The 26,731-nt window shown below is 38.8% G+C and overlaps 1 protein-coding gene across 3 annotated transcripts in view; it reads right to left on the bottom strand.

Moving 5' to 3' along the window:
* RASGRF2 (Ras protein specific guanine nucleotide releasing factor 2) overlaps nucleotides 1–26,731 on the bottom strand; it is a 245,682-nt gene that overhangs the window by 120,549 nt on the left and 98,402 nt on the right. For all 3 annotated transcript variants that reach the window (XM_042942438.1, XM_042942446.1, XM_042942453.1), the window contains exons 5-12: nucleotides 23,727–23,980; nucleotides 20,288–20,367; nucleotides 19,693–19,886; nucleotides 14,530–14,639; nucleotides 13,667–13,785; nucleotides 6,926–7,086; nucleotides 5,948–6,014; nucleotides 5,272–5,408 (exon numbers count right to left, since the gene is read on the bottom strand). In XM_042942438.1, coding sequence (XP_042798372.1) covers nucleotides 5,272–5,408; nucleotides 5,948–6,014; nucleotides 6,926–7,086; nucleotides 13,667–13,785; nucleotides 14,530–14,639; nucleotides 19,693–19,886; nucleotides 20,288–20,367; nucleotides 23,727–23,980 — 1,122 coding nt within the window. The remainder of the gene's footprint in view (nucleotides 1–5,271; nucleotides 5,409–5,947; nucleotides 6,015–6,925; nucleotides 7,087–13,666; nucleotides 13,786–14,529; nucleotides 14,640–19,692; nucleotides 19,887–20,287; nucleotides 20,368–23,726; nucleotides 23,981–26,731) is intronic.

The following is a 26,731-nucleotide window of genomic DNA, read 5'->3' as shown; positions in this document are numbered from 1 at the left end:
GAATTTTAATTCTGCATTTTAGTTAATATCCATAATTATAGACAAATCTGTTTAATATACCATTATGTATGACAGGAAGACAAGCATAAATGAATGCACTATATTGAAATGAATGGTCAAATCCTCAGCCTCAAATTTTTCCCTATAAATAGATGAAAAGGAAAAGAATTATTGGTCAAGACCATTAGCCATTTGTTCATTTTGTTGGAGGTGCCAACAGTTAATTATGGGCTTACTGGTGTAACTAAAGGTGTAATTAATCATTCAAGCAATTGTTACTTCTAAAAATTACAGCTTCAGAGAAAGAGGCCTGGCAAAATCAATAGTCTTAATTTTTGTAAAGAGTTCTTTATGTGAAACTGGGAATGTATCAATTCTCAGGAACTACTTTATTATCTTAAATAAGAGCTATATGTGATTAGCGTAACATGGTATAATAGCTTAGCAATGTGGCTTTAAATCAAGTCATGAAAAAATTAAGATCCACCAAAATAAAAAGTGACAAAAATAAAATGACAAAATAATGGGGAACATATTCAAAATTTGAATTGAAAGATGTTTATTTCCCTAGTCTGTAAGGATAGCTCCAATGAATAAATGTCTATTTGGCATAAACAGACAAGAGACAGAAATGGCAGAAAATGTTAATCTCATTGATAAATATAGAAATGTAAATTAAAACCACTAGAGAATCATACCACTTTTCCATTAAATAGGAAGATGTGATAAATATGATAAAACTCAATCTTGGCACAGAACTTAGAAAAAAGTTACACTGGTATCTTGCCAATGATGTAGTGAGATGATGCATTTTGGCGACCTGTCAAGTCATGAATCATGAAATCACGGAAGTGATCAGACCCTTTGTACCAACCTTACCCTCTGTGGGGAAGATATGCCAACAAGGACTTTGATAGGGGAAGAAACTCCCTGTAAAACAATGTTTAGCATGACATCACATATTAATGCTAAAATCTGGGATATATCCATTTATTTAGGAAAAGCTGGAAAAATGGTATGTTAATGTGGGAGTGTGTGTGTGTGTGTGTGTGTGGCTATTAGAAGACACCAATATGAAGAATCTGCAGGAATAAAGATGTAAATGAGGTAAAATGTGAAAATTATGTATATACATACACTGAGAGCCAAACTGTAAAATTATTTCTGTATGACAGGATTCTAGGGGGTTTAGAGATGGAAACCATTAATTTTCAGGGTGGAGCTTTTCCATTTAATTGTGCAAAAGTGATCTGTAGAGTTGTTAACCCAGGGAAGGGTAGGGGTGCCTGGAATGTAGACTCAGGAATCTGCAAGTTTACAAAAACCCTCAGGCAACTCTACTATAGTTATCTGTGGAAATACTTTGATAAACATTAATTTAATGTGCTGAGTGTTGAGAATATTTTTAGTTCCTTTTTATGTCCATATTTTTACATATCCATAATAAAATATTAAATAGTACATTTTCAAGCTTTCAGTGGGCTCGTCTTATTAATAATGAATCTGTCCAGAGACATATTGGGAGACTGACAAATAGCATCAATGTATGTGTAGCACATAATTTCCTCCATAAAATGAAATTGCTTCAAGCAGAGAAGAAAGCCAGTTGAGATGTGCTGCTTGGCAGCAACCTAGGCTCAATCAACAGTGGAGCACTCTGTCCCTACCATCCACCAATCAAACCTTGCATCGGCAAAATCACTAAGTATCTCAGAGCGTTCACCGTTCTACTCAGCCTTTAATAGCAGTTGACACGTGACCACTCCCTCCTTGGTGCACTTTCCTCACTTGACTTCCAGGACACCACACCCTCTTGGCTGTCCTACCACACTAGTGGAACCTTCTCAGTCCTCTTGCTGTTCTCCATGACTCCTCAGTCAGTCCATGGCCTTTTTCTCATTTCTATCTGTACTTACTCTCTGGGTGGTCTCAATACTCTCACAGACTTAAATACCACCTAACTGACACAGACTCTCCCACCCAGACCTCTCTCCTAAATGCTGGACTGCTGCTTACTCAGCAACTCCATGCAAATGTCTAACAGCCTTCTGAAACTGAACATATCCAGAGTAAGCTTCTAATAATTCACCACAAAATCTCCCTGTCCCAGAAGATTTTCCCATCCTGTTAATGACAACTCCATTCTTCCCATTGCTCAGGCCAAAACTCTGAAGACATCCTTAAATCTTCCTTCTCTCTCACACCCCAAATATAAGCCATAATAAAACCCTGTTGGTTTGACCTTAAAAATGAGTCCAGAATCAAAACTTTTATCTCCAACTCCATTCCTACCATTGGTCTGAGCCTTCAAGACTTCTCACCTGGTTTATCACAGGTGAGATAATCCTGTTCAGCTCCTTCTCGTTCAGCTCCCCACTTCCACTCTTGCCCTCTGCTCCCAGTCTATACAGGTAAAACAGCAGGTAAAGAGATCCTTTTAAAACTGAAGTCAGATGATGGAATTCCTTCATCAAACCTTTTAAGAGCTTTTCACTGGACTCAGAATCCAAGCTAAAGCCCTTTCATTGGTTTAGGAGGCCTTCCCTGGTTGGACTTCTGTTACCTCTCTGACTTCCTCTTCTCCTGTTATCCCTCTCGCACAATCCATTTCAACCACACTGACTTCATGCTATTCTTCAAAATATGCAGTGTCCTCCTACTTTAGAGTCTTTGCAATGGCTCTTCCCCCTGTTTGAAATGACTTCCCCTTTATCATATATTTACAATGGTATTTCCATCACCTGCTACAGTCATTGTTTAGATGTCTCCTGCAGCCTGAGGTGACCACCATTTTAAAACTGTACTGACCCACACCTACCCCCAGTAACGCAATCCTTCCTACTCTGTCCTATCACCTTCTAACATAAAACAGTATGTACTTATTTAGTACATTTATTGTTTATTTTCAATCTTCCTCACACTAGAATATAAGCTACATAAGGTCAGTGAATTTTTATTGTTGTTGTCTCTTTTGTTCATGACATATCACAGGTGCCTAAGCAGTGCCTGGCATATAGTACCACTGCAAAAATATATTTGCTGAATACATGAAATAACGTGTGTTAAAGTCATACAACAACAGGTTCCATTAAACATAGTAATTTCATGAATTATATCATTGTCACTCAAAAAGATATAACTTTCTGTTAGCTTTATTCTCCAATTCATTTATAGATACCATCTAGTAGGACTTAACATATTAGCCATAGAGACTTGGAAAAATATGAACAAGTTGTGTACTTCTGCCTCAAGATGTAGTTTAATAGAAAGACTCACTTGGATGCTTATGGCAAAGCATTGTATCCTTTCTTTAAAAAAAAACAATCATAGGATCATCCATGCACCCAAAGGTCTTTCTTTCTTTAGCAATGCCTCACCAGGCGCGCTAAGTAAGGTTATTTAGAGCTTTTATCAATTCTGTACCTTAGGAGCCTCAATTACATCATAAGGTAGAAGCTAGAAGCAGCTGGAAAAAAACCTTTGCCTCCTCATATTCTCTCCAGTCTTCCTACTCATCTTGGCTTCCCAACACCTATAAAACTGTGTTGCATTAAGCTGTCCACTTTTCCTTTCTTCCCTACTGGCCTGCCTATCTCATTGAGACCAGAGACCATCACCATATCTCTGATACCTACAAGATACCTGGCAGAAATAGTCATAGAATCAGTGAATGATTCAGAATTTCATTAGGTAAGAGATGCATTACAGAGTCTAAAGTATTAATTCATACGGCACAGAGCTAATGAAAGTATTAATAAATCACAAGGATATAATTATGCAAATATAGAAGAGCCCATGTTTTCATTCCTTTTTTGGCCATAAAAGAAGCACCTTCACTTCAAGCTATTTATTCACCATCAAAGGAGTCCTGGGGATATATAAGTAAAAATCTAGCACTCTTGTAGAGTTTGTTTAGAATGCCAATAAAAGACATGGATTAGATATGACTTATGACTCAACACAGTTGTGTAACTTTGGACAAATACTTAGCCTTCCAAACCTTAGATTTCTCACCTGTGAAATGGAACTGATATTTCTGTTTACCTTCCGAATACTCCTATAAAGATCAAATTAGATTAAGTCTGTAAAAAGCTCTTTGACATATCAAAATAATTAATTTTTCCTTTCCTTGTCTGTTTTCCCTCAGTTTTCAGTCACTCAGAAAAAAATTAAGTCTCTGAAGAACTAAGACATAGCTCATATTTTTACCTAAGTTTTATATACAAACTACTATGAGCTCTTCAGAAAAGGCTAAGGTGGGGTGCCTGGGTGGTTCAGTCAGTTAAGTGTCGATCTCTTGACTTCAGCTCAGGTCACGATCTCACAGTTTGTAGGTTCAAGCCCCACATTGGGCTCTGCGCTGGCAGTGTAGAGACTGCTGGGATTCTCTCTCCCCCTCTCCCCTGCTCGTGTGCTCTGTCTGTCTCTCTCTCTCTCTCTCCAAATAAATAAATAAACTTCTAAAAAAAAGAAAAACAGAAGGCAATTGAATCTATAGTATATGCTTTTTCCATTTGCCCCAGTCTTCCTTGAGTTAACAACTTAGAAGATAATTACTGAGTCTTCTGTTAATATTATCCTTACATGAACATTTGTCTCCAAATTGGCTAATGGAGTAAACATCATGTGGAGCTTGTATTTAGGAATGTACAAGCCCAATCACGACTAGTTTTGATATATATCCAATTTCTGAATAAATGCAGGAATCCCTTAACTGGGCATTGTGGATCAAGGAAAAGTAAGCAAATCTGTTTCCTAGTTTTTTCAATATAAAATACAGGAAAGCTCATTTTCATATTTCATACTATAGACAGTTTCTCTTCTTTGATGTGATTCTTTAATTTGTGATTTCTCATCAGAGCCCTTGTTAGCTGTTTTTGCATCTCTCACAATTCTCCTACCTCAGAAACAAATAAGCAAAAGATAAGCTAGTGGAGGTCGCTAGAGAATTTATTACTAACAGGGCAATTTTAACACCGTTCAATACACGTGATTACATTCACAGCCTGTACAAGAATGCCTAGGAACTAAAATGCAAGTACCACAATTCAGGTAAATTTTAGCCTTATAAAGAAAGACAAACAAACAACAACAAATGATCCCAGCTAGCAAGATACACAGTGGTGATGGCAGTGTCCACAGCAACTAGATGTATTTTTTTAACAAAAATAAAATAACTAAAAGCCTTCCCCCAAAATTTATGGTGTGAAATAAACACACACATACACAAACAAACAAAATCACAATTTATGGCAAACGCCACTCGCTTACCTGACTTATGTCACTCGTCCAGGCAGCTTTCTCCTGACGTGAAGGTGCCAACAGGACTACAGTGAATGGGGCAGCATCTGGAGGCTCCACTACTATTTTAAAATCTAGATGTCCAAACACTTGTCCAGAACCTTTGGCTTCAATACATGCAAACCAACCAATTAGATGTGAATATAAAAATATGTGTGATAGCTACTTTCACAGACTTCTGGTAATACGATGGATGTCCGTTGAAGTCCAGAATCTTATTTCAGCAACATGGCACTTCTTAGGCAAGGGGAAGCCTTTACTAAGCTCATAAGTAGACAAAAAAGCTGAGGTCAGCAGGTTACTCAGGACTAGGATCTCTGCCTCCTACTCATTTCCTCTTTTCTTTTTTTGAAATTGCCATAATCTACAGAATTCCAACAACTCTCTAATTTAATTCCTTTTCTGCCTTCCACTGAAAAGTCACTATCGTGAGACAAATTCAATAAAATGTGAATTCCCAAAGATGGTTTTAACGAAGCTCACAGGTTAAATGATTCAACAGAACTTTTCATATATAAACGACTTCAGGGAGTTTATTCTCAGCATCTCTCCTGCCTCTTTAAGCAGCTCGCCTTAGCTATAAGTAAATAAAAACTATAAGACCCTTTTATTCTACCATAATTCTAAGAGATAGAATGTGACTTACAGTCATCATCACTTGCATCGGGCTCCTCAATCAAAGTACATTCTATTAGAGAGAGAACCCCACCTGTCTGGAAACAAACCAATTTTTCATTAAGAGGCTGACAGTCTTGCATAAGTTGGGAAGCTCAGATACATAAACCTTATATTCAAATTGTCACAGAAGAAAGCATAGCAATTCTGCATCACAAATAATTTTTCATAGATTCCAAAACTACAGTTAGCTGTATAAAAGTAATTAAACACACTGAATTTCATGATTCTTCTGCACCAACTGCCTCTCACTCCCAGGGTTTATAAATTTAGCAAGTCAGCCTACAGGAGACTAGATGGCACCTTGAGAGTGAATGCAGCTAGACCCACCAACCAGGAAGTGCTTTAAGCAGCAGAAAGCCATCATCCTGGTGTTGGATAATAGTTGTTAGGTACTAATAACAAAAGGTATAGATAGGTACTTTTTCTATAAAGGGCCAGACAGTAAATCATTTAGGCTTTATAAGCCATATCTCTATCGCAACTATTCAAATCTGCCATTTTAAAAGCATGAAAGCAGCCAGACAATATATAAACAAATGAGCATGGCTGTGTTCCAATAAAACTTTATTAACAGGCAGCAGGCTGTGGGCCATGGTTTGCTGACTCTTGGTATAGAGCAAGATAAAATAGGATTTAGCAAATATTCTATCAATATACTGCAGTGATTTAATAAGATTTTTGTAGCTCAGTAGTCATCAACTAGTAATTTTTTCTAGGTTATGATTTTAATTGCACTTCTTTATGGAAATGGACACTGAAATTTCTATTTTTTGGATTTGATTAACAACAAAGTACATGCCAGGCTTAGCAACTGTACATTACCTCACTATGCAATTGTGACAATCTGGGTTTTATGATACTGGATATGGGAAAGCCATAATTAAATTAATCTCAATCCCTCTTAAGTGCATGGAACATAAATGGAATAGTCACATAAAACCCATACCTTGAGCAGATGCAGCTTTCCTCCTGAACTTCTTGTACAAATTAAAAAGTGTTTTGTAAATAAGAAGCACTGTCTTTCTCCTTCCTTTTTCAAAGACAGTGAACCCAGGCGAACTTTACTAAGTTTCCCCCTCTCAACAGAAGGTACTTGAATAAGAGAACCTGGTAATCACAAAAGTGAAGAATACACAGCAATTAAAATTTTTTCAAGTGAGAGCTATTCTTGATGCAATAAACTCTAGGACCTGTTTCCCAAGATACCAAGGATTTATTTGATGCACGATTGGAAGTAAATCCTCTACACTCTGAGCAGAAGAGAGAATGCATTGTGTTTTAAGGGCCTAACTAATTCTCACCATTTTTTGATTTATTGATTTCAGAGAGAGAAAGGGAGAGGGAGAGAGAGCAAGCAGCAGAGCAGCAGAGAGAGGGAGAGAGAGAATCCCAAGCAGGTTCCACACTGTCTGCCCAGAGCCCAACTGGAGGCTCGATCCCATGGGCTGTGAGATCATGACCTGAGCTCATATCAAGAGTTGGATGCTTACATGGATGGAACTGGAGAGTGTGATGCTAAGTGAAATAAGCCATACAGAGAAAGACAGATACCATATGGTTTCACTCTTATGTGGATCCTGAGAAACATAACAGAAACCCATGGGGGAGGGGAAGGAAAAAAAAAAAAAAAAAAAAAAAGAGGTTAGAGTGGGAGAGAGCCAAAGCATTAGAGACTGTTAAAAACTGAGAACAAACTGAGGGTTGATGGGGGGTGGGAGGGAGGGCAGGGTGGGTGATGGGTATTGAGGAGGGCACCTTTTGGGATGAGCACTGGGTGTTGTATGGAAACCAATTTGACAGTAAATTTCATATATTAAAAAATAAAAAAAATAAAAAAAAAAAAAAAAAAAAAGAGTTGGATGCTTAACCAACTGAGCCGCTCAGTCACCCCTAATTCCTACTATTTTTATAAAACATTTCAGACTTGATTATTTACTAATAAACTGTAAAATAAATTTGAAAGAAAGCCAAACTGAATTCAGAGAACAAGGCACTTGTGTCATCTGTCCCTCGGTGATCTTATCTCAATCAATTTAAGAATAAGATACATGGGGTGCCTGGATGGCTCAGCCCGTTAAGCGTCTGACTTTGGCTCAGGTCATGATCTCATGGTTCGCAAGTTCGAGGCCAGTGTCACGCTCTGTGCTGACAGCTGAGAGCCTGGAGCCTGCTTGGGGTTCTGTGTCTCCCTCTCTCTCTCTGCCCCTCTCCTGCTTGTGCTCTGTCTCTCTGTCCTTCTCTCTCAAAAACAAATAAAAAATATTTTAAAAAATTTTTAAAAGAAATTAAAAAAAGAACAAGATATATACTGTATAATTGCATATAGTAATAAAATAACATAGTAAAAAGAAGATAGAATTTATTCTTCCTGAGGCACTGTAGGTAGACAAATAACATAATACAAAAATAAAATTTACACTGCATGTATATTATAAAAATAAACAAATTAAACAATTCAATGCAACTTAGTTAATTAAAATTAACTAAGGGCAGCTATTTCAGATTATATTTAAATTATGTGTGATAAAAATTTTGTGGAATTTAAATGGAAAAGAACTCATAAAGTCTATACCCAGAGCATTCCCGTGAACAAAACTGTCTTCTATTCAATGTGAGAATCTCTACGTAGATTTTATACAAGTTCATCCTAATAATGACCTCCCCACAAAATAAAATTCCAATCTAAGTTAGACAGCAAACCAAAACAAACACTAGGAAAGATTCTTGTCAATACCTTGACTTCTGAAATAGTGATATTACTGAGTCAGCGATATTACTACGATTTGTTCAATCTACCACTACTCAAAATGCAGCCTTACAAAGACACATATCAGTCTCATAAGAACCGTTAACTGCATATTCAACCCTTAAATATTAACAGGGGTCAGCACTAAAAAATGAGATTGCAGGCAACCTCATTTCCTCTTCAGACATTTTCTGCATTTCCTGATTTTTTTTTTAATGGTCACAGATTCCTTTGATAAGTGGGGAAAGCCCCACTAAAGTTGTTCGTATACGTAAAATGGTAAAACTATGACTGTGGGTCACAAAATGTTCACGTTAGCATATGAATACTCCAAACAGCATCTACTTTTTAACAGAGCTGAAGGTGGGGAGGTGGGTAGATGAGGAGCAAACCTCCGTGTGCAGATTCCATCTTCTCAGGTGAGTGTTTAGGTGGGACTGCTAGACAGAGGCACAGTAGGCAGCTATTTGGGGGCCTAAAGAACAGCATGGAAGTAGTCCTGGGGAAGGCTGTGGGCCCTGGGAACAAAGGGTAGGAGAAGGCTTGACTCCACCAAAGGGAACGGGCAAGGGGAGAGCGAAGGAAGGAGGTGAGGCAGGTGGGAGCAAGCTGTCAGAGAGCGCGGGCAGCAAGTAATTAAATTTGAAGAGCAGAGGAGGGGTGGGGAGAGCAAAAGGCAGACTGCCTAGATAAGTAAATGAGTAACAGCAGAAGGACTGCACTCATGGGGCTCACGGGGCAGAATCAAAGCCAGAGGAGCTCTTTCGGAGGACCTGGTTAGCCCCTGATTTCACAGAAGGGAAAACTGAGGCCTGAGGGGCTGAGCAGCCGTCACCTGAGTGAGCCACGCTGCCAAGAGATGGCAGTGGATTCAGCAACATAAACAATGACACCTGGAAAGGGATCGGATAGGAAAAGACAGTCCGTTGTAGCTTTGCCATGGGGGGTCGTGAGATCAGCTAGGGCAGAGTGAAAGACTGGAGCTGAAGACAAATAAATGTCCTGGTGGATAAACAGGTTCAGGAGTCATTTTCAGAAAGGTTATAACCAAGTTTATGAAGATTCAACATAATGTGTCGTTAAGTGTTCTAGCATTTAATGATTTTGCAGATCAGAAATTACAGAATACATCTTTGCTCATATATTAGTAATACTGTGGATTAAAACTTTGAGGTAAAAAAAATAAACATTTCCTTGTGAACGATACACTAATATGTTTAATCGATAACCGTTCATCCTGTATATTCAGCCTACACAGAAGTCTATATGTCAGAATTAAAAGTGAGGGATTTCAACACTATTTTCGGTTTATAAAATAATCATATTGGGAAAAACATGTTAAGTGGACTTTTTTTATATTTCATTTTATCTTTGACCTGGTGTTTCAATACAACTCTAAGACTTGAAGATTCCTCTCTAGTTAGTAAAAATTAAAGGAATAGTTTGTATTAGTAATTCCTCAATATCAGACCATTGCTATGACACAGTTCCTTGTGTCTCTCTCACAATAATTGGGGTCAATTTACAACAAAACTTGTGTTATTTCAATCACTAAATTCCCAAAGAATGGCAGTCAGGACTAATGCCCTTATTCTTCATTCCACCCAGTGTGAAAAGGAATGATGAGCAACTTCCAGGTTACTGGGTTAGGCATTTGAGAAAGTACAAATATTTGTGGACCCCATGTTACAACTCCAAAGAACACTGCTACCCTAAAAGGACATGACTGTGAGTCGGGGAATAGTTAAGGTATCACAGAGGTCCGAGACTCATTCTCAATGCATTTCACTCTGAATTCAGTAACCTTCACTTAATTATCCTGGTTCACATTTCCACAAGACATTGGCTATGCATAATGGGTTTTCGGCAAAATGTCAATTTAGAGTGCCTCATCTTCTACTAAATGTTCATATATATTTCATGTTATTGAAAAACAGAAACTCATTCCAAAATTTAGATCTTGGTTTTTAAATTTATGTCATACTCTCACAGGCACTGGTTTAAATGCTTTTGTGGGTATCAGCTCATTAAATTTTCACCACGACCCTAAAATCTAGGTGCTATTAACTCCAACTTAAGGAGAGGAAACTGAGACAAAGAAAAGTTAAATAAATTGCTCAATATCCTACAGCAAGGAGATGGTGGAGGCAAAATTTGACCTCCAGCGACATGGCTATACTGTCTTCCTATTACTGTTTCAGACTCTTACACTTTAGTTCAACAAACTTTGAGTAGATTTTGGAACATAAATGACATTATCAGACTACATTGCGATACAGTCCTTTGCATCCTGCTCATCAACTGTTTAATGATTAGCATCAATTTACAATAAAACCTCTGTTACTTTAATCACTAAATTCCCACAGATTGACATTCAAGATTATCTGATGCCCCTATTCTAAGGAGGCCTTTCCGACGTCCTGGGCAACTTATTTTTTCTAGTCCTCAGAATAAACATTCATTTAAGGTTGAAACGACACATATATTTGTGCATATGCACACTTGTACACACACAAATACAGACACACTGCAACATACCTCATACTATCCCTAAAAGTAAATAACACAAATACTAGCAGACAATTAGAGATAATTTGTAGTCCATTTCATAGGAAATGGAATCCATCAAAGTTTAAAAGAATAAAAAACCCACCTCGATGGGTTTAAAAGTCTGTTAAGGGTATGTAGTAAAAATGATAATAGGAGCAACCAAAGCAAAACAATGGAAACTTCCCAAATTATATGTAATTGGATTACTTTCTACTTTTGGATTAAGGTCTGTTTTTTTAAAGCCAACTTTATTGAATAATTCCTAAACACACTAACAACCAAAAATACAAAAAAAATACTGTAAAAGCAAATCATTATATCAACATCAATACAATAATAACATCAGCTGTATTAATAGCTAACAGAAGTGCTTTAAACATGTGGCAAAGAAAAAGCAATAAATAACATCTGGACATGAATCAAAGGCAGAGGTGGCTCCTGAGTATTTTTCCTCCGGGTGCACTGAAAAAAATGACTTATTCAATATCTTCAACCTTCTAGCGTTTTTCATTATAGATGTTTTTTTCAAACTTAGATAAGAGCAGTCTCAGTTTATAGAAATAAATTACGATGTATCATACTTTTCAATCAAAAGCCCTTTCAGAAATAGAATACTAGTTACAGAAACATTTATTTGCATTCTCGCATATTATAAAGCTCCAGTCAATTAGTATTTTTTCAGTGAATTCCAAATGCAAGAAAAATACAAAATAAGACATCTAACAATCAAAACTGCAATTCAACAAGTAATTCAATTTAATCCAATGCCCATCTTTCAGGTATCTATAATGGAAAACAACAGATAAGGCAGGAGAGAATTCGTAAACACTGCCCTTCAGAGTTACAATTACTGGCAGAGACAGGCGTGCAAACATGTACCTACAATACACAAGAGGACGAAATACATGCATCGGGAGCAAGGGGCATGAAACCAGGAGGAAGGTAAATCCATTCTAACTGGAGGGAAGGGGAGAGAAAGATGAGGGGAACATTGTAAAAGGCTCTCTAGAGGTGTCTGACCTGAGCCTGGAAGGCCAAGCAGACCTTCGATAGGCACGGAAGGGATGGAAAAGGGCATTCCCAGGCCCCAGGCTGGGGAAAGCACACGTGAAGGCACACAGGCAGGCAAGTGCCAGGAAGGCAGAAAGCCAATATGGGAACACAGTCTCTGCGGAGGAATACAGGGGGAATTAGGAAGGCCTGATGTTGTTAGCATTATATTCCACTATATTTAAAGGAAAATTAGTATCAGAAGCCAAAAACTGAGAAAAGTTATCATTTCTTAAAATAAACTTCCAAACTTTAACATATGTGTACTTTCTCTCTTTATAAATAAATAATGGAAAATAGAACAGCACGTGTTAAACTTTTTTAAGTATTCTGTGCAAAAATTTATGTGCACAGCACAAGTAACGTCTTATTTGATGAGGTAAAAAAAAATTTTAAGCAGCACATTTTGGCAGGCAACGGAAATGCAAATATCTTCAAATGTTATTGGCACATTCTGAACAAAAACTACATTAAAGGTTAATCCTAGTTCCAAAATCTATGTGTCACTGCTCACCAAGTTCAAAATCATAAATGTGTGCAATGCATTGTCTCAAATCAATTCCGTGGGGCATGGTCCCTTCCCTCAGAACACTTAAGCACTTAAAAAAAGAACTCTGGATGAGGTTTACTCCGTGCACTCTGCAATGAGGGCCCTGGAGGGAGGGACACTGTTAGGCTGTTGCTTCTCCAAAGTTTCTGGCACAAATATCTTCAACACTTCAAAAGCTTAATATACTGGGTGATGCTCGGAAAGCACACATCCCACAAACAAGATACATGCACCATTACCAAAGCGTGTCAGGGGTCAACAGACATTTCGTTTGACAACTGGAGTTGCCAACTGAATCAAATCATATCATGGGGGGCTGATCCAGAAGTGCTGATGAAGAATGGGAACAAGAGACAGCTGTTTTCACTTCGGACATTGTCCCCACCACTATGTGAAAGGGCTTTGAGCAGTGCAAGTTTCTCTTGGGCCTTTGCCTGTATATCGTCGCCACCTGGCACTGCCACTCTCATCGGCCAGACCGATCTGTCCTCCTTGGAGCTGTAGAGAATGTCTGGTCCACTGAGGAGGAGAGTCCAGTCAGAATGTAACTTACTGTCCCACTCGTGCTTTACTATTATTGTGTTGCTGTTTTTCATGGCCCCTGAAAAGAAACAGCACAAAGGTGGGCCTCAACCACAGCCTCGGTCAAGGCCACGGAGGTGTCCTGCATGAACAGTATCAATCACACAGCTACATCAAAGCTGCTCCAAAATGGTTTCCGGGATCTGGCAATGATAATGTGTAAGTCGCAGAGATGACTAAGACAGTGGGTCTACCAAACAAGGACTTACCTTGGCGGATAAAAGTTTGGCTGGTGTCCAGCAAAATATCACAACCCTCTACGATCATTCTTTCTATGGCAAGGTTCTTCCTTATGTTTTCAGTGTCACTCACTTCATCATGCATTATCCTATAGACACAGCACAGACAGATCACAGTAAGAGATATTTTCTGTAGCCCTAGCAGGTATGCAAAGAATAGCTCCCTCTGGGAAGTTCAGTTTTGACTTGCATCAGTATAAAAGAGACTGCGGGGAGAGCAGACTTCCAGGCCTCAACAAGCCATGACCCAAACCAAAGCCAGTGTACATGATTCTAAATGACAAGCGGGTCACAAACCAATGAATACCCTGGGGAATGCAACAGGAAAGCAAAGTATTATTTTATGAACAGCAACCTTCATTGAAATTAGGATGCCATTTGTTAGAGGTAGAGCAAATTAGAGGACCTTATACCATTTATTCCATATAAGCTAAAGGAACACAGATGTAAATAATTCCTTGAAACACTGAAAAGTCACTGAAAGATGCAAAATATACATTCTCTAGCTTCTTGCCAAATATGAACACAAGGATTCCAATAAAGGTCGTTTTCCTATTATCCTGAAAGAAACATAAACCCAAATACAGCTATAATCTCAATTATATAAATTCACATGCTATAAAAACATTTTCAACAATATATATTTTTCTTGGTTAAAATTAACATGTATTCTGATTCAGTGCCATCTGAAGAGCTAGCATTTAATATTCAGGTGAATCTGAGAAGCTGGTCTGTGTCTTGCTTCTTGTTACCTGGACATATATATTAGGTTTCCACAGAGACTAACTTGCTGCTTTCTCTAATCAAGGCTTTATTATGAGTTCTCCACATACCTGGACAGTTCCTCTAGTTTTGACTTAGCAAACTCCAGACTTTTCCTTTCCACATGCTCATGGGGTGTATGAGCTAGGAGTTCGTGAAGTGTGATGATATACCTGGGGATCTAAATGCAAAGGCCAGCATGAGCAAGAGGTCAGGATGAACAACACTGGGACACTCTCTACTGTGCCATCATCATGTCTGAGAAACTCATCTCTACCTTTACAGTTTTGAAACAAAGTTTACTTCAAACCACACACACATACACACACACACACACACACACACACACACTTCACCAAGAGCACAAAAAAAGAGTAACAAAATATTATGTTCCAGAGAAACAATTGTTTCTTTAGGTTTTTTAATATAATCATATATTTCTTAATCACAACTTTTGAAAATTGGTTCATGGGGAAACATACAGCTATAATCAAATCACAAGAATCTGTATTTTAGGTATATTTGTTCACAATTTTTTTTTAAATATAGAATCCTACTGCAATATTCTGTTTAAGAATTAAAACTTGGGAGGAGAAGATATGTTCACCTTTATTACATTCTCATCCTACTTTACCTTAATTCATTCTTCTAGCAATAAAAAGTATTGTTTAATTAGATTATTTACTTGTAGTTAGTTTTGCTTATAGATAAACTATCTGAATTCTGTCAAAGGCAGAAACTCCACCAGGCCTATGAAGATGTTAATAGAACATAGTAGAGTTTTAATTAAAGTTATAGTGATTCTACCTATTTATTTATTTTAATTTTTATTTATTTTTGAGATCATGAGAGAGACAGAGCACGAGTGGGGGAAGGGTAGAGAGACAGGGGAAACACAGAATCTGAAGCAGGCTCCAGCTGTCAGCTGTCCAGAACCCAAAGCAGGCTGAGCTGTCGGCACAGAGCCTGAAGCGGGGCTCGAACCCACAAACCATGAGATCATGACCTGAGCCGAAGTCATATGCCTAACTGACTCAGCCACCTAGGTACCCCTCTACATATTTGTTTTTTACTGGCTTACAAACTAAAATCTTTTAGAAAGCTGGGGCAGTGGGCTTAATTATAATACCAACACACATGAACAACAGGCACCATAACCCCACCTGTTATGGGTCAGATTGGAGCTCAAGGTTTGCACGTACACCTAAACCTCCAGCAACAAAAGGGGAATTTGCCCATTTTACACAGATAAGGAAACAAAGTGTGAAGAGGTCTGGTAACTTGCCCAAGGTGGTGTCACAGCAAATGACGGAGCCAGCCATGATCATGGTGGCTCTGACCAATGCAGGAACCCACGGGGTCTCTTCTCTGGGGCCTGAGGTCTCTCTAGGCCCTTGAAAGGCCTTCTAAGAATGAAGAAAGTGAAACAGCCTCCCAGGGTACTATGGCTAGCTCCTTCCGTCCAGTCCTGAGGTGCTGGCAGCTCTGCCCACGGATCTGCTGTTGCTCTTGTGCAGGTGGTGGCCTTCACCGGGTTACTTACTGATGTTTACTGAGGGCCCATGTTTAGGCATGAGCACAAAGGGCAGTGCCACAGCACACACACGGCTCTGCAGCTGATATTCTGGGATCAGGTCCTAAGGAATGTCATCATATTAAGGTTTTGGAACTTCAGACAGACTCCTGATAGGAGGGAGACCCCTCCCCTGTAAGACACATGGAGGGCACTTTCTGCCTCTCCATTCCATAAACTTCTCCTGGTAAAGGCTCTTGGGATACATACACTTTCAAATATCCCTTCTGCACAGTGCCAAGATGGATAACAGTTTGCCTCTAAGTCAGTAGTTCTATAAGAAAATCAAGGCAATCAACAGCTAATGTACTAAATTTTTCATAACAAAGAAGGTAGGAGTGGGAGAGCCTGACGCTTATAATGCATGCACTGAAAACCCACAAAACTAAGTTTAGTCAATAGCTTCAGGATCCTCCCCCATTAATTAAATCTATTTTAGAGAGCTCCTTGGCTAAGGTTCAAGTAGATAGATCTGAAATTCAGAAGCCGGTCCTTTCTACTTTCTGGTATAGGAACAAACAACCCTGAAACTGCCAAAAAGCAGGGAAAGGACATTCTGCAGAGAAGTGGATGGCTCTCCAAAGAGCTCGTGTGTATATTCAAGAACTGATTATAAATCTGTTCCCCCCAAACCCAAGAATCACAGTAAGTACTGTCTAGATGAATCATAATGCTCTTCTCAACTATGGAACAATACTTGTCACTTTATAGACATTAATTAGCTGGCTTGCCAATTACAGTAAATAGGTGGCTAGAGCCGCAAAAGGCTACTTTCCAGAGAACATCTAACAGCACTGTTCTTGTCAGGGGCAGATTTCATGATTGGCTTACCTATGGACTTATGAGCAGCTGAAGCCAATTTAAACAGTACCAGTCGAGCCACTGCCTTTGCTAATTAAAAATTACATTAATGACTACATTATTTTCCACAACAAATTTCTTGGCAACACTTGGACTATTTGTCTGATGGTTAAATTGAGGATAAATTAACTGCATCATCCAAATTCAACAATTCCTCTATGTTTCCATAGCTCAACATAGAATATCAACAGCAGCAAATGACTTACTTGACAAAGAGCCCAGTAAAAGTTCTACACATACACAGGCTAAAAGCTCCAATCACCTCTCCTCCTCTGTGCCTAACCCCTGCCCCCATATCTAGACTCAAGAAAAAGTCTGGTCAGAGGTCCCTTGGTAGCATGAACTAGCATGCAGAGGGAAGTAGAAACGGCTAGACCCTCCAAGGAAGCAAATGTTTTCACGACTATGTCACCTCATTTTTGAAAGAACCAAGAGGGAACAAGAGGGATAGAATGAACTCAGTAAGAGAAAACCTCCAAGCTTCTAGAAAATGCAATTTCCCCTTCAGTGGTCCATAGGGTCACTCCTAGGGAGAAGGCAGAAGGAAGAGACACCAAGCAAACAAGACAAAGAAGAGGCACCAAGGAGAATGAGGCTGTTAGGTAGCACACTCTGATAGCTTCCTCTCTTGATCTATCCAGAATAGTGACAGGGCAGCAAAGAGATTAAGAGCTGGTCTTTCAGTTTACACATCTTGCAGTTTGGACCAATTCTGGCTAAATTCTTCAACTCTGAGGCTTCTCCTAGAAAAATGGCTCTCCTAAGCTGAGACCTTTGGTTACCCTGGTCTGTAAAAAGCCAGAGAACCTCAACATTTGACCCTTCAGCTAAATTGTAGGGTTTCGGGCCACCACAGTCTCAGGATGTGGGTTCCTAGACAAACACCAGGCTCCTTGCACCACCATTGTGTGATCCCCCCAGGATCACAGCCAGATAGCTAGAGCTCTGGGAGACAACTGGAGATCAGGTCCTCAATTTTAAGAGTAAGAAACAGAGATTTAGATTGGTTCAATTATTTTCCTGAATGCTATGACTGAAGAGTGAGCAAGACATCCAGGTCTCCTCAAGATTCGTAGTCCGATGGTCCTTTCCTGACATTGTAGGAATTCCTTGGGGTCAATCAAAATGCCAAGCCATTATTATTGGGCTTAAACTCCAGGGAAAAGGAGAGAGGGTGACAGAAGTGCATCTCAGCATTTTCAAGAAATCCAAAGGGTTTTCCAAGGCCCTACATTCGACTGTGTTTGGACACCTCCCCTACAGATCAAGTGTGGTTCTGTCTGTTGCTTTAAAACCCTGAGAAAATGACACCAAAGGGAAATTAAATAGCCCGTGGGAAGGCATTAGTGCACTGTCAGAAAGGGAGCTAGGTGCCTCCCAGAATGTTCCATGTGTCTTCCACAACCATTTCTTTGAATATTCACCTGAAATCGAGTTGCTGAAAAGACACAGTTTAGGGATTGTAATCATAATCTGGAGGTAACTGCCAAAGACACAGACAGAATCTCAGAACACTGCATTATATAAAACTTGTTTCACTATAAATAAAAGCTTAAATTATAATTTTTATAAGGTTAAAAAAAGCAACTTTTTGTTTTTGCTTTGAAGTTTTTCTTGTAAAATATTTCTTCAGAGAGGCAAAAAGTTCAAACAATTCAGTTCCATGAAAAAAACACAATACCATTATAAAGTTTCACTATATTTAAGTTGTTTCAAATACATCCTTTTGGTTTTTAAAAAATCTTGCTAAACCTCTGTGGTGACTTCCATGATTTCAAAAAGGATTGACAAACTTTAGGACAAACAATTATGAACCAGAGCAACATTTCTTTCTCAGGCTACAAAATGGTCAGCCAGGGTCAGCAATGCCTGCGCAGGGGGACAAAACTCTCTGCAGAAGCCCTAACACACATGATTAGGAGAATCGGTTTACCACATGACAATCTGGAGGCCTGGCCAGAAGCCCCATAAATTCCACAATAAGAACACTCAATGCCTTTCCAAAAGAGCAGAATCAACACTTTTCAAAGGAACAGGAGATTCAATTCACATTTGGGCCTCCTCTGTTCTCACTCAAGGACTCTTAACGGTAAAGCTCTAGATACAGGTAAGAACACAAGTATGTTTGATCCCTCCGGGTGCTCTAACACCCAAAAGTAAATGTCATGACAAGCCCCAGCCTCAATTCAGCAACCTGACTAGGGGCCAAGAGTCCCCAGGTCTAGCCAGTGCCTCCAGACCCTATATTTTCATAGCCTCTGTGACCCAGAATGTCCTCTTTTTGCTATCCGGAGCTCCAGACAAACTCAAGACCAACTTCAACAGCAATTGTAACAGGGAGGGGAGGATGGGAAGGAAAACAAAGACTTTCCCAGCAGTCACTCCACCCCTCAGGAGCCTTTTATGCCACCAGCATATACTGGAACGTTTGCACAGCATCCTATTTCTGTAAACCTGATAATATTTTTAAACATGCTGGAGGAGGAGACTCCATGGAAGAAGTCTGTGTGGAATCTTTCTGTAAAGAGAAAACTGTGCTACTTTTCAAAAACCATTCCTGATTTAATTGCTTCAAAAATGCCTGGTTTAAAAAAAAATGCCTGCTTTTCTCCCATATGCTACACAGAGGGAAAATGTGTGGCATAAATTTGTTTCTCTCAGGGTCAAGCTCAGGACAGTTGATGCACATTTGCCATAATTCCACATGGGGCATACTTAAACTTGTCACTCACGTCACCCTATGTTTCAGTACCACCAAACTGGAACCGATGACTTATAAAATGCATCCCAGATGACTTACCTGGAACATTGGATAGGTCAAGAATGTTTCCAGCATCCTCCCCTCACACGCGGGGTTGGCTTCGTACTGTTTTAAGAGTTTGTCGAAATCTCGGTTTTGCTTACAATTGGCAAGCACTTGGAGGCTGTACTGGTGATTACGCACAAATTCTTGATAAATGTTCAACATGGGGAGCAAAATATCAAACAGATCAGCTGTAAAAAAGAAGTAAACATGGCAGTTTTTCTTGGTCCTTGGTAAGTTATCTAAAACAAGGAGAGACTGTGTTCACTCAGTGGAAATGGCACAGAGTGGCTCCCAGCATCATGTGTCACACGTGCACAGGGCCCCCGTCCAGATGCTTGAATGACTGATTTGGTAGAATGCATGGGGGCAGGGGGAAGGGGGTGCACAGAGCCCAACTCTAGCCCCAAATGAACAATGACAGGCCAGGAGAAAGGGCTGAGAGGGCAATAAAACGGATTCCCAGTGCCTAAGGAAGCTCCCAGGTCAAGAGGGAAATTCAGACAGGTTAGGGTGACTAATGTTGAAGTTATTTTGCTTTAATTGTAGACATATTAAGAGAAAATCTTTTATCTCTAAAGCATGCACTTACCTAAAATTAAGGTAGGCCAGTTTGCTATCCTTGCCTTCAGTCCTTGATGAAATATTTCATGAAGAAACATAATTGTTTCACTATAGAAAATTGAAAAATAATATAATCTAGTCACTTCTTTGTCAAAGAAGTCCACTGAGTCCTTAAAGCCTTAATAAATACATGATTTACATGCCTCCCAGGGCCTCCAAATTGTATACACAATAATAACATGGATTATACTAGCCCTCATAAACCAATTTGTCTTTCAAACGATCTCGAAAATTCTGAGCTAGGCTTCAACTACTGGAAGACAGTAAACACCAAATCACTGTCATATAACCCTCTTCATTATGTTTGATAGCAACATCTTTCTACTGTTAGGATCTAACACTTCAACTGATAATCAAAAAATTAGTTATGATCCTTTTTCTCTTCAGTTTGATTCTAGATGATAACTAAGGGAAAAGACTCCCTCTTTCACTAAAATGAGTTTTGACAGGAAAGAGGGGGAAAGAATCCACAGCAAAGATTTGGCAGAACTCTACCATAACCACTCCTAAGACGCCCAAGATGGAAATGTAAAAGAATCCTCTGAAAAGGACTAAACCTACACAGAGATGCTATAAGGAGAACTATGCATAGAGATCCAAATCTCTGCAAGGTTCAAGAAGAGCAGCTACCAAAGTAACTTTTGCTTTCTCCTCATTACAATTAATTCATTGGATTGAGCCTCTAAAGCCTTTTCTGAACTGGCACATCCTACACAATCAAATACATAATTATTCATGTAAGGGAGATACTCTGGTTTGTTGTAAGTCAAATTCAATTACAATAAACATCAATGGGAAATCCTCAACTTTTTCCAAATGGTCCATGAAACAAAATACATATGGCTTGAAGATGATAATTTGTTTTTCATTTATAGCAATTTTAACTAAGCAGTGTTTGTTGTTCAAGGATTTCAACCAAATCTAGTTTGGCAGATATTGGGGGTTTTTTTGTATTTTTTAATTTTTTAACATTTTTATTTATTTTTGAGAGACAGAAAGAGATGGAACACTAGTGGGGTAAGGGCAGACAGAGAGGGAGACACAGAATCTGAAGCAGGCTCCAGCTCTGAGCTGTCAGCACAGAGCCTGACAAGAGACTCGAGCCCACAAACTGTGAGATCATGACCTGAGCCAAAGTCTGACGCTCAACCGACTGAGCCACCACGCGCCCTTAGTTTGGTAGATACTGTATGTTAGTCTTTCAACCTCCTTTCTATTCTCCTTTTAAGTGGACATGATGGAGAGCTACAGCTAAACTTCCCAGACTGCCTTGCAAATGAGGCTCTGAATGTAAATTCAGTTCCACCAGTTGCACCAATAGGTGCACCTGGTAAGACATGGAAAGTAGGAGAGGCCATCTGCCTATTGCTGAAAATCAGTCATGAAGATGTGAGTGTTTCAGGGGCAATTTCAGCACCCAGTTTTGGTGTTCTAGTTTCTAGGCAACAGCTTCCTAGACCTGAGAGGCAGATATGGTGGCAATGGCAGTGGCTGTAGTTTCCTAACTTCTGAATCACATCTACAGTGCTGTGCTCTTGAACTCAAAGCTCCAGGGGAGCAGCTCCCTGGCTTTGCTCTTCCAGCTCTTCCAAAGAATTGTATAAGCAGTGAAAATATCTGCATAACTTAAGAGAAAATTACACAGTAATTTTGTCCTTAAACGTCCTTTGTCCTTAAAATGTCCTTAAATGCAGGCTGGGAGATGGACGAAATAAAGGAGATTAAGAGCACACTTCTTGTGTTGAGCACTGAGTGATGTACAGAATTATTGAGTCATTACACTGCACATCTGAAACTAATATAGCACTGTATGTCAACTAAACTTCAATAATAAAATAAAATAAAACAAAGTAAAAAAAAAATAAATGCATTAAAAAGCCTAATTCTTTAAAAAGCCAAATTAAAATATATTGCAGTAACTTTTTGGTTTTTTTCTTTTAAAAAAAATTTGTTTGACTAGAGTTGATACATAGAATTACATTAACTTCAGGTGTACAACTTAGTGATCTGACAAGTTTATACCTTATACTATGCTCACCACAAGTATAACTACAGTATGTCCCATTACATCATTATTACAATACAAGTGACTGTATTCCTTATGCTCTGCCTTTTATTCCCATGACTTCTTCATCCCATACCTGGAGGCCTGTATCTCCCTCTCTCCCCTTCACCCATCTTGCCCAACTCCTCGACCCTCATCTGGCAACCACCAGTTTATTCTCTGTATTTATGGGTCCAATTCTGCTTTTTGTTTATTTATTTATTTTTAGATCCCACTAATGACTGCAATCATATGTGTATTTGTTTTTCTTAGTCTAACGTGTTTCAAGAAGCGCAACAGGTTCCAGGGCCATCCACACTCCTTCCAATGACACAAAGTCATCCCTTTCTATGACTTTGTAATATTTGATATTATTTGACAGTTTTTGATGTTTTCATGTTGTTTTTACTTTTGAACCATGTAAATTTCTTCAAAAACAAATAAATGTATTCAAAATAAATAAATAAGTAAATAGATGAATTAAAAAATAAATAAATAATCTTTAAGTAAAGCACCCAGGCACTCCCTTTCTCCCCTTCTCCTCTTCCCTTGTTTATTTTTTCCATAGTGCTCATCACCATATAATATACTACATATTTCACTTATTTACTATTCATTGTCTTCCCACATCAAAATTTAAGTTACATGAAGGCAAGGATTTCTGCTTTGTTCACTGATGAACACTCAGCAGGAAGGACACTATAAATATTTATTGAGCAAATAAATTTGCTAGAGATTCTCAGGCCCCTTGTTAGTTTTTCTTCTTCCTAAAGTATGTCTGTATAAATTACATGTAAAGACCCATTACTCACTCCACCTCCCTCAGCTTATGAAGATTATCTTTCCCAACACACACACGCCTACACAATGACAAGAAAACATATGTCACACAAAGAAAAGACCCAGAAAACTAAATGCCATGATTCAAGATAAAGACATGTAAACTCACACAAATAATGAAACACAAATGATAACTTTCTTATTTTTAATATCATAAGCTCATAAAATTTTTTTTTTTTTTTTCAACGTTTTTTTTTTATTTATTTTTGGGACAGAAAGAGACAGAGCATGAACGGGGGAGGGGCAGAGAGAGAGGGAGACACAGAATCGGAAACAGGCTCCAGGCTCCGAGCCATCAGCCCAGAGCCTGACGCGGGGCTCGAACTCACAGACCGCTCACAGACCGCGAGATCGTGACCTGGCTGAAGTCGGACGCTTAACCGACTGCGCCACCCAGGCGCCCCTATCATAAGCTCATAAAGGTGAACTTATGATTCCTATTCTTTTAAGAGTAAAGTAAAAATTCTTTTAAGAAATAGAAATGGGTTTTTCACATGACTCTTTGATTTACGCCAAGACAAACCTGTTGAGAAAAATGCTGCTGACATCATCATGGCTGATGGGAGGCTTCTTGGAGCTGGCCGCCATTCGCAGGGGCCGGAGGAAGCCATTGACCAGGATGTAGAGCTGGTGAACATACTCCGACTCAGCTTCAACCATGGTGAACACAATCTGGTTTCTCTTCCTCATGCTTTCAGCATGAGGAGAACAAATGTAATCCTGCACAATGGTCTTCCATTTCCTTCTACACAACCATCCTCTCATGAAGCTCTGAACCTACAGAACAACAACAGAAAGAATCTCAGGGACGTGTGAGGCTGTCTTTGAATAAGCCTGTCAGTAAGGGTTTTCATTCCACACCATATAAAACACTGCTTTTTTGTTACAGCGCTAATGGTCCCATCACTAGAGTAAATTATGGCAGGCTTTTTCAGATAGCAGAAAAAATAGGATTTAAAAATAACATTTTTCTCAGTGTCACAAGTTTCTTCCATATCTTAAGCTCTTTAAGACTGCCAATATGCTAGTATCCAAAATCTATAAAGAGCTCACCAAACTCCACACCCGAAAAACAAATAACCCAGTGAAGAAATGGGCAGAAAACATGAATAGACACTTCTCTAAAGAAGACATCCGGATGGCCAACAGGCACATGAAAAGATGCTCAACGTCGCTCCTTATCAGGGAAATACAAATCAAAACCACACTCAGATATCACCTCACGCCAGTCAGAGTGGCCAAAATGAACAAATCAGGAGACTATAGATGCTGGAGAGCATGTGGAGAAACGGGAACCCTCTTGCACTGTTGGTGGGAATGCAAATTGGTGCAGCCACTCTGGAAAGCAGTGTGGAGGTTCCTCAGAAAATTAAAAATAGACCTACCCTATGACCCAGCAATAGCACTGCTAGGAATTTATCCAAGGGATACAGGAGTACTGATGCATAGGGGCACTTGTACCCCAATGTTTATAGCAGCACTCTCAACAATAGCCAAATTATGGAAAGAGCCTAAATGTCCATCAACTGATGAATGGATAAAGAAATTGTGGTTTATATACACAATGGAGTACTACGTGGCAATGAGAAAGAATGAAATACGGCCCTTTGTAGCAACATGGATGGAACTGGAGAGTGTGATGCTAAGTGAAATGAGCCATACAGAGAAAGACAGATACCATATGTTTTCACTCTTATGTGGATCCTGAGAAACTTAACAGAAACCCATGGGGGAGGGGAAGGGAAAAAAAAAAAAAAAAAAGAGGTTAGAGTGGAAGAGAGCCAAAGCCTAAGAGACTCTTAAAAACTGAGAACAAACTGAGGGTTGATGGGGGTGGGAGGGAGGGGAGGGTGGGTGATGGATATTGAGGAGGGCACCTTTTGGGATGAGCACTGGGTGTTGTATGGAAACCAATTGGACAATAAATTTCATATATTGAAAAAAAAAATATTAACGTTCACAACAAAAAAAATTAAATTAAATTTTAAAAAAAAGACTGCCAATATGGACACCAGAATGTGATAATATTACATAATTAGTTATTAACATGTTAATAAAGAAATACATTGAAGGTTTATTCTTTAACAATATAAAATCAGATACTAAAAATTTTTAATTGTGTTAAAAAAGCACATAACATAAAATTTACCATCTTAACCATTTTTAAATGTATAGTTAGTTCAGTAGTGTTAAATATTTCACATTGTTGCATAACAGATTTCCAGAACTTCATCTTGCAAAACTGATACTCTATACCTACTGAACAACTCCCCACTTCTCCCTTCCCTCAGCCCCTGCTACCCACTATTTTACTTTCTATTGCTGTGAATTTAACCACTTTAGATAGCTCATGTAAGTAGAATCACACAGTATCTATCTTTTTGTGACTGGTTAATTTCACTTAGTATACTGTCCTCAAGGTTCATCCATGTTGTACCATGTGCTAGGATTTCCTCCCTGCTTACGGCTGAATAATATTCCATTGTATGTATATTTTGTTTATCCATTCATCTGCTGATAGATATTAGAGTTGCTTCCAACTCTCAGCAATTGTGAATAATGCTGCAGTGATCATGGGAGTGCAAATATCTCTTCCAGATCCTGTTTTCAATTCTTTTGGATCTATACCCAGAAGTGGAAATGCTGGATCATGTGGTAGCTCTATTTTTAATTTTTTGAGGAATGACCGTACTGCTTTCCACAGCAGTTGAACCACTTCACAATCCTACCAACAGTGCACAAAGGTTCCAATTTCTCAACATCCTTATCGACACTTAGTTTATTTTTTTTTATGGTAGTCATCCTAATGGGTGTGTGGTGACGTTACACTGTGGTTTTGATTTCTATTTCGCTGATGTTTAGTGATATTGAGCAGCTTTTCATATGTATATGACTTCTCCAAAGATCACATGTATATTATTTCATCTTTGGAGAAATGTCCGTTGCCCATTTTTAAATCAGGGTATTTGATTTGTTGTTATTGAGGATTTTTTTACGAAGCTTAAAAAAAAATAAGTGTTAGACATCAGCTCATCTGACCCCTTCTGTTTGTACATGAGTAAACGAAATTTCATGGTAAGTCACACAGGAAAGATGCAATGAGAGTTGGCATTCTTTAACCTGCTTTTTGTTAACTCTACGGATTCTCTCTCAGCCACCCGGTGAAAACACATGTGAATGATTTGCAATGGAGATTATTTTGTGAAAAGAAACATGAAATATAATTAAAAATTGATTCTGTAGACAACATGATAGCCTCTAAAATTGATCTGAATTCCCTAGGTATGATTTGAAAAATAACAGACAAACCTGTACGTTTTAGCCAACAAATATTTACTAAACATCTTTCAAGTGTCCAGGTAAATGCTGGGGGCTAGCCAGAAAGGTGCATGTCATAATCCTTAACCCCAAGGCTGAGCACTAACCTGCTGGGTAACTTTGAACTCCAGTCCTCTATTTTCTCACCTACAAAATAATGGACCAAAAAAAATCTGAAGTGCTTGCTAAATATAAAACAGTTATATGATT

Source organism: Panthera leo, chromosome A1, assembly GCF_018350215.1.
Source record: "Panthera leo isolate Ple1 chromosome A1, P.leo_Ple1_pat1.1, whole genome shotgun sequence".
Classification (NCBI taxonomy): Eukaryota; Metazoa; Chordata; class Mammalia; order Carnivora; family Felidae; genus Panthera; species Panthera leo.
The sequence above is the reverse complement of the archived record's forward strand: the minus strand, read 5'-3'. Positions and strand labels throughout refer to the sequence as shown.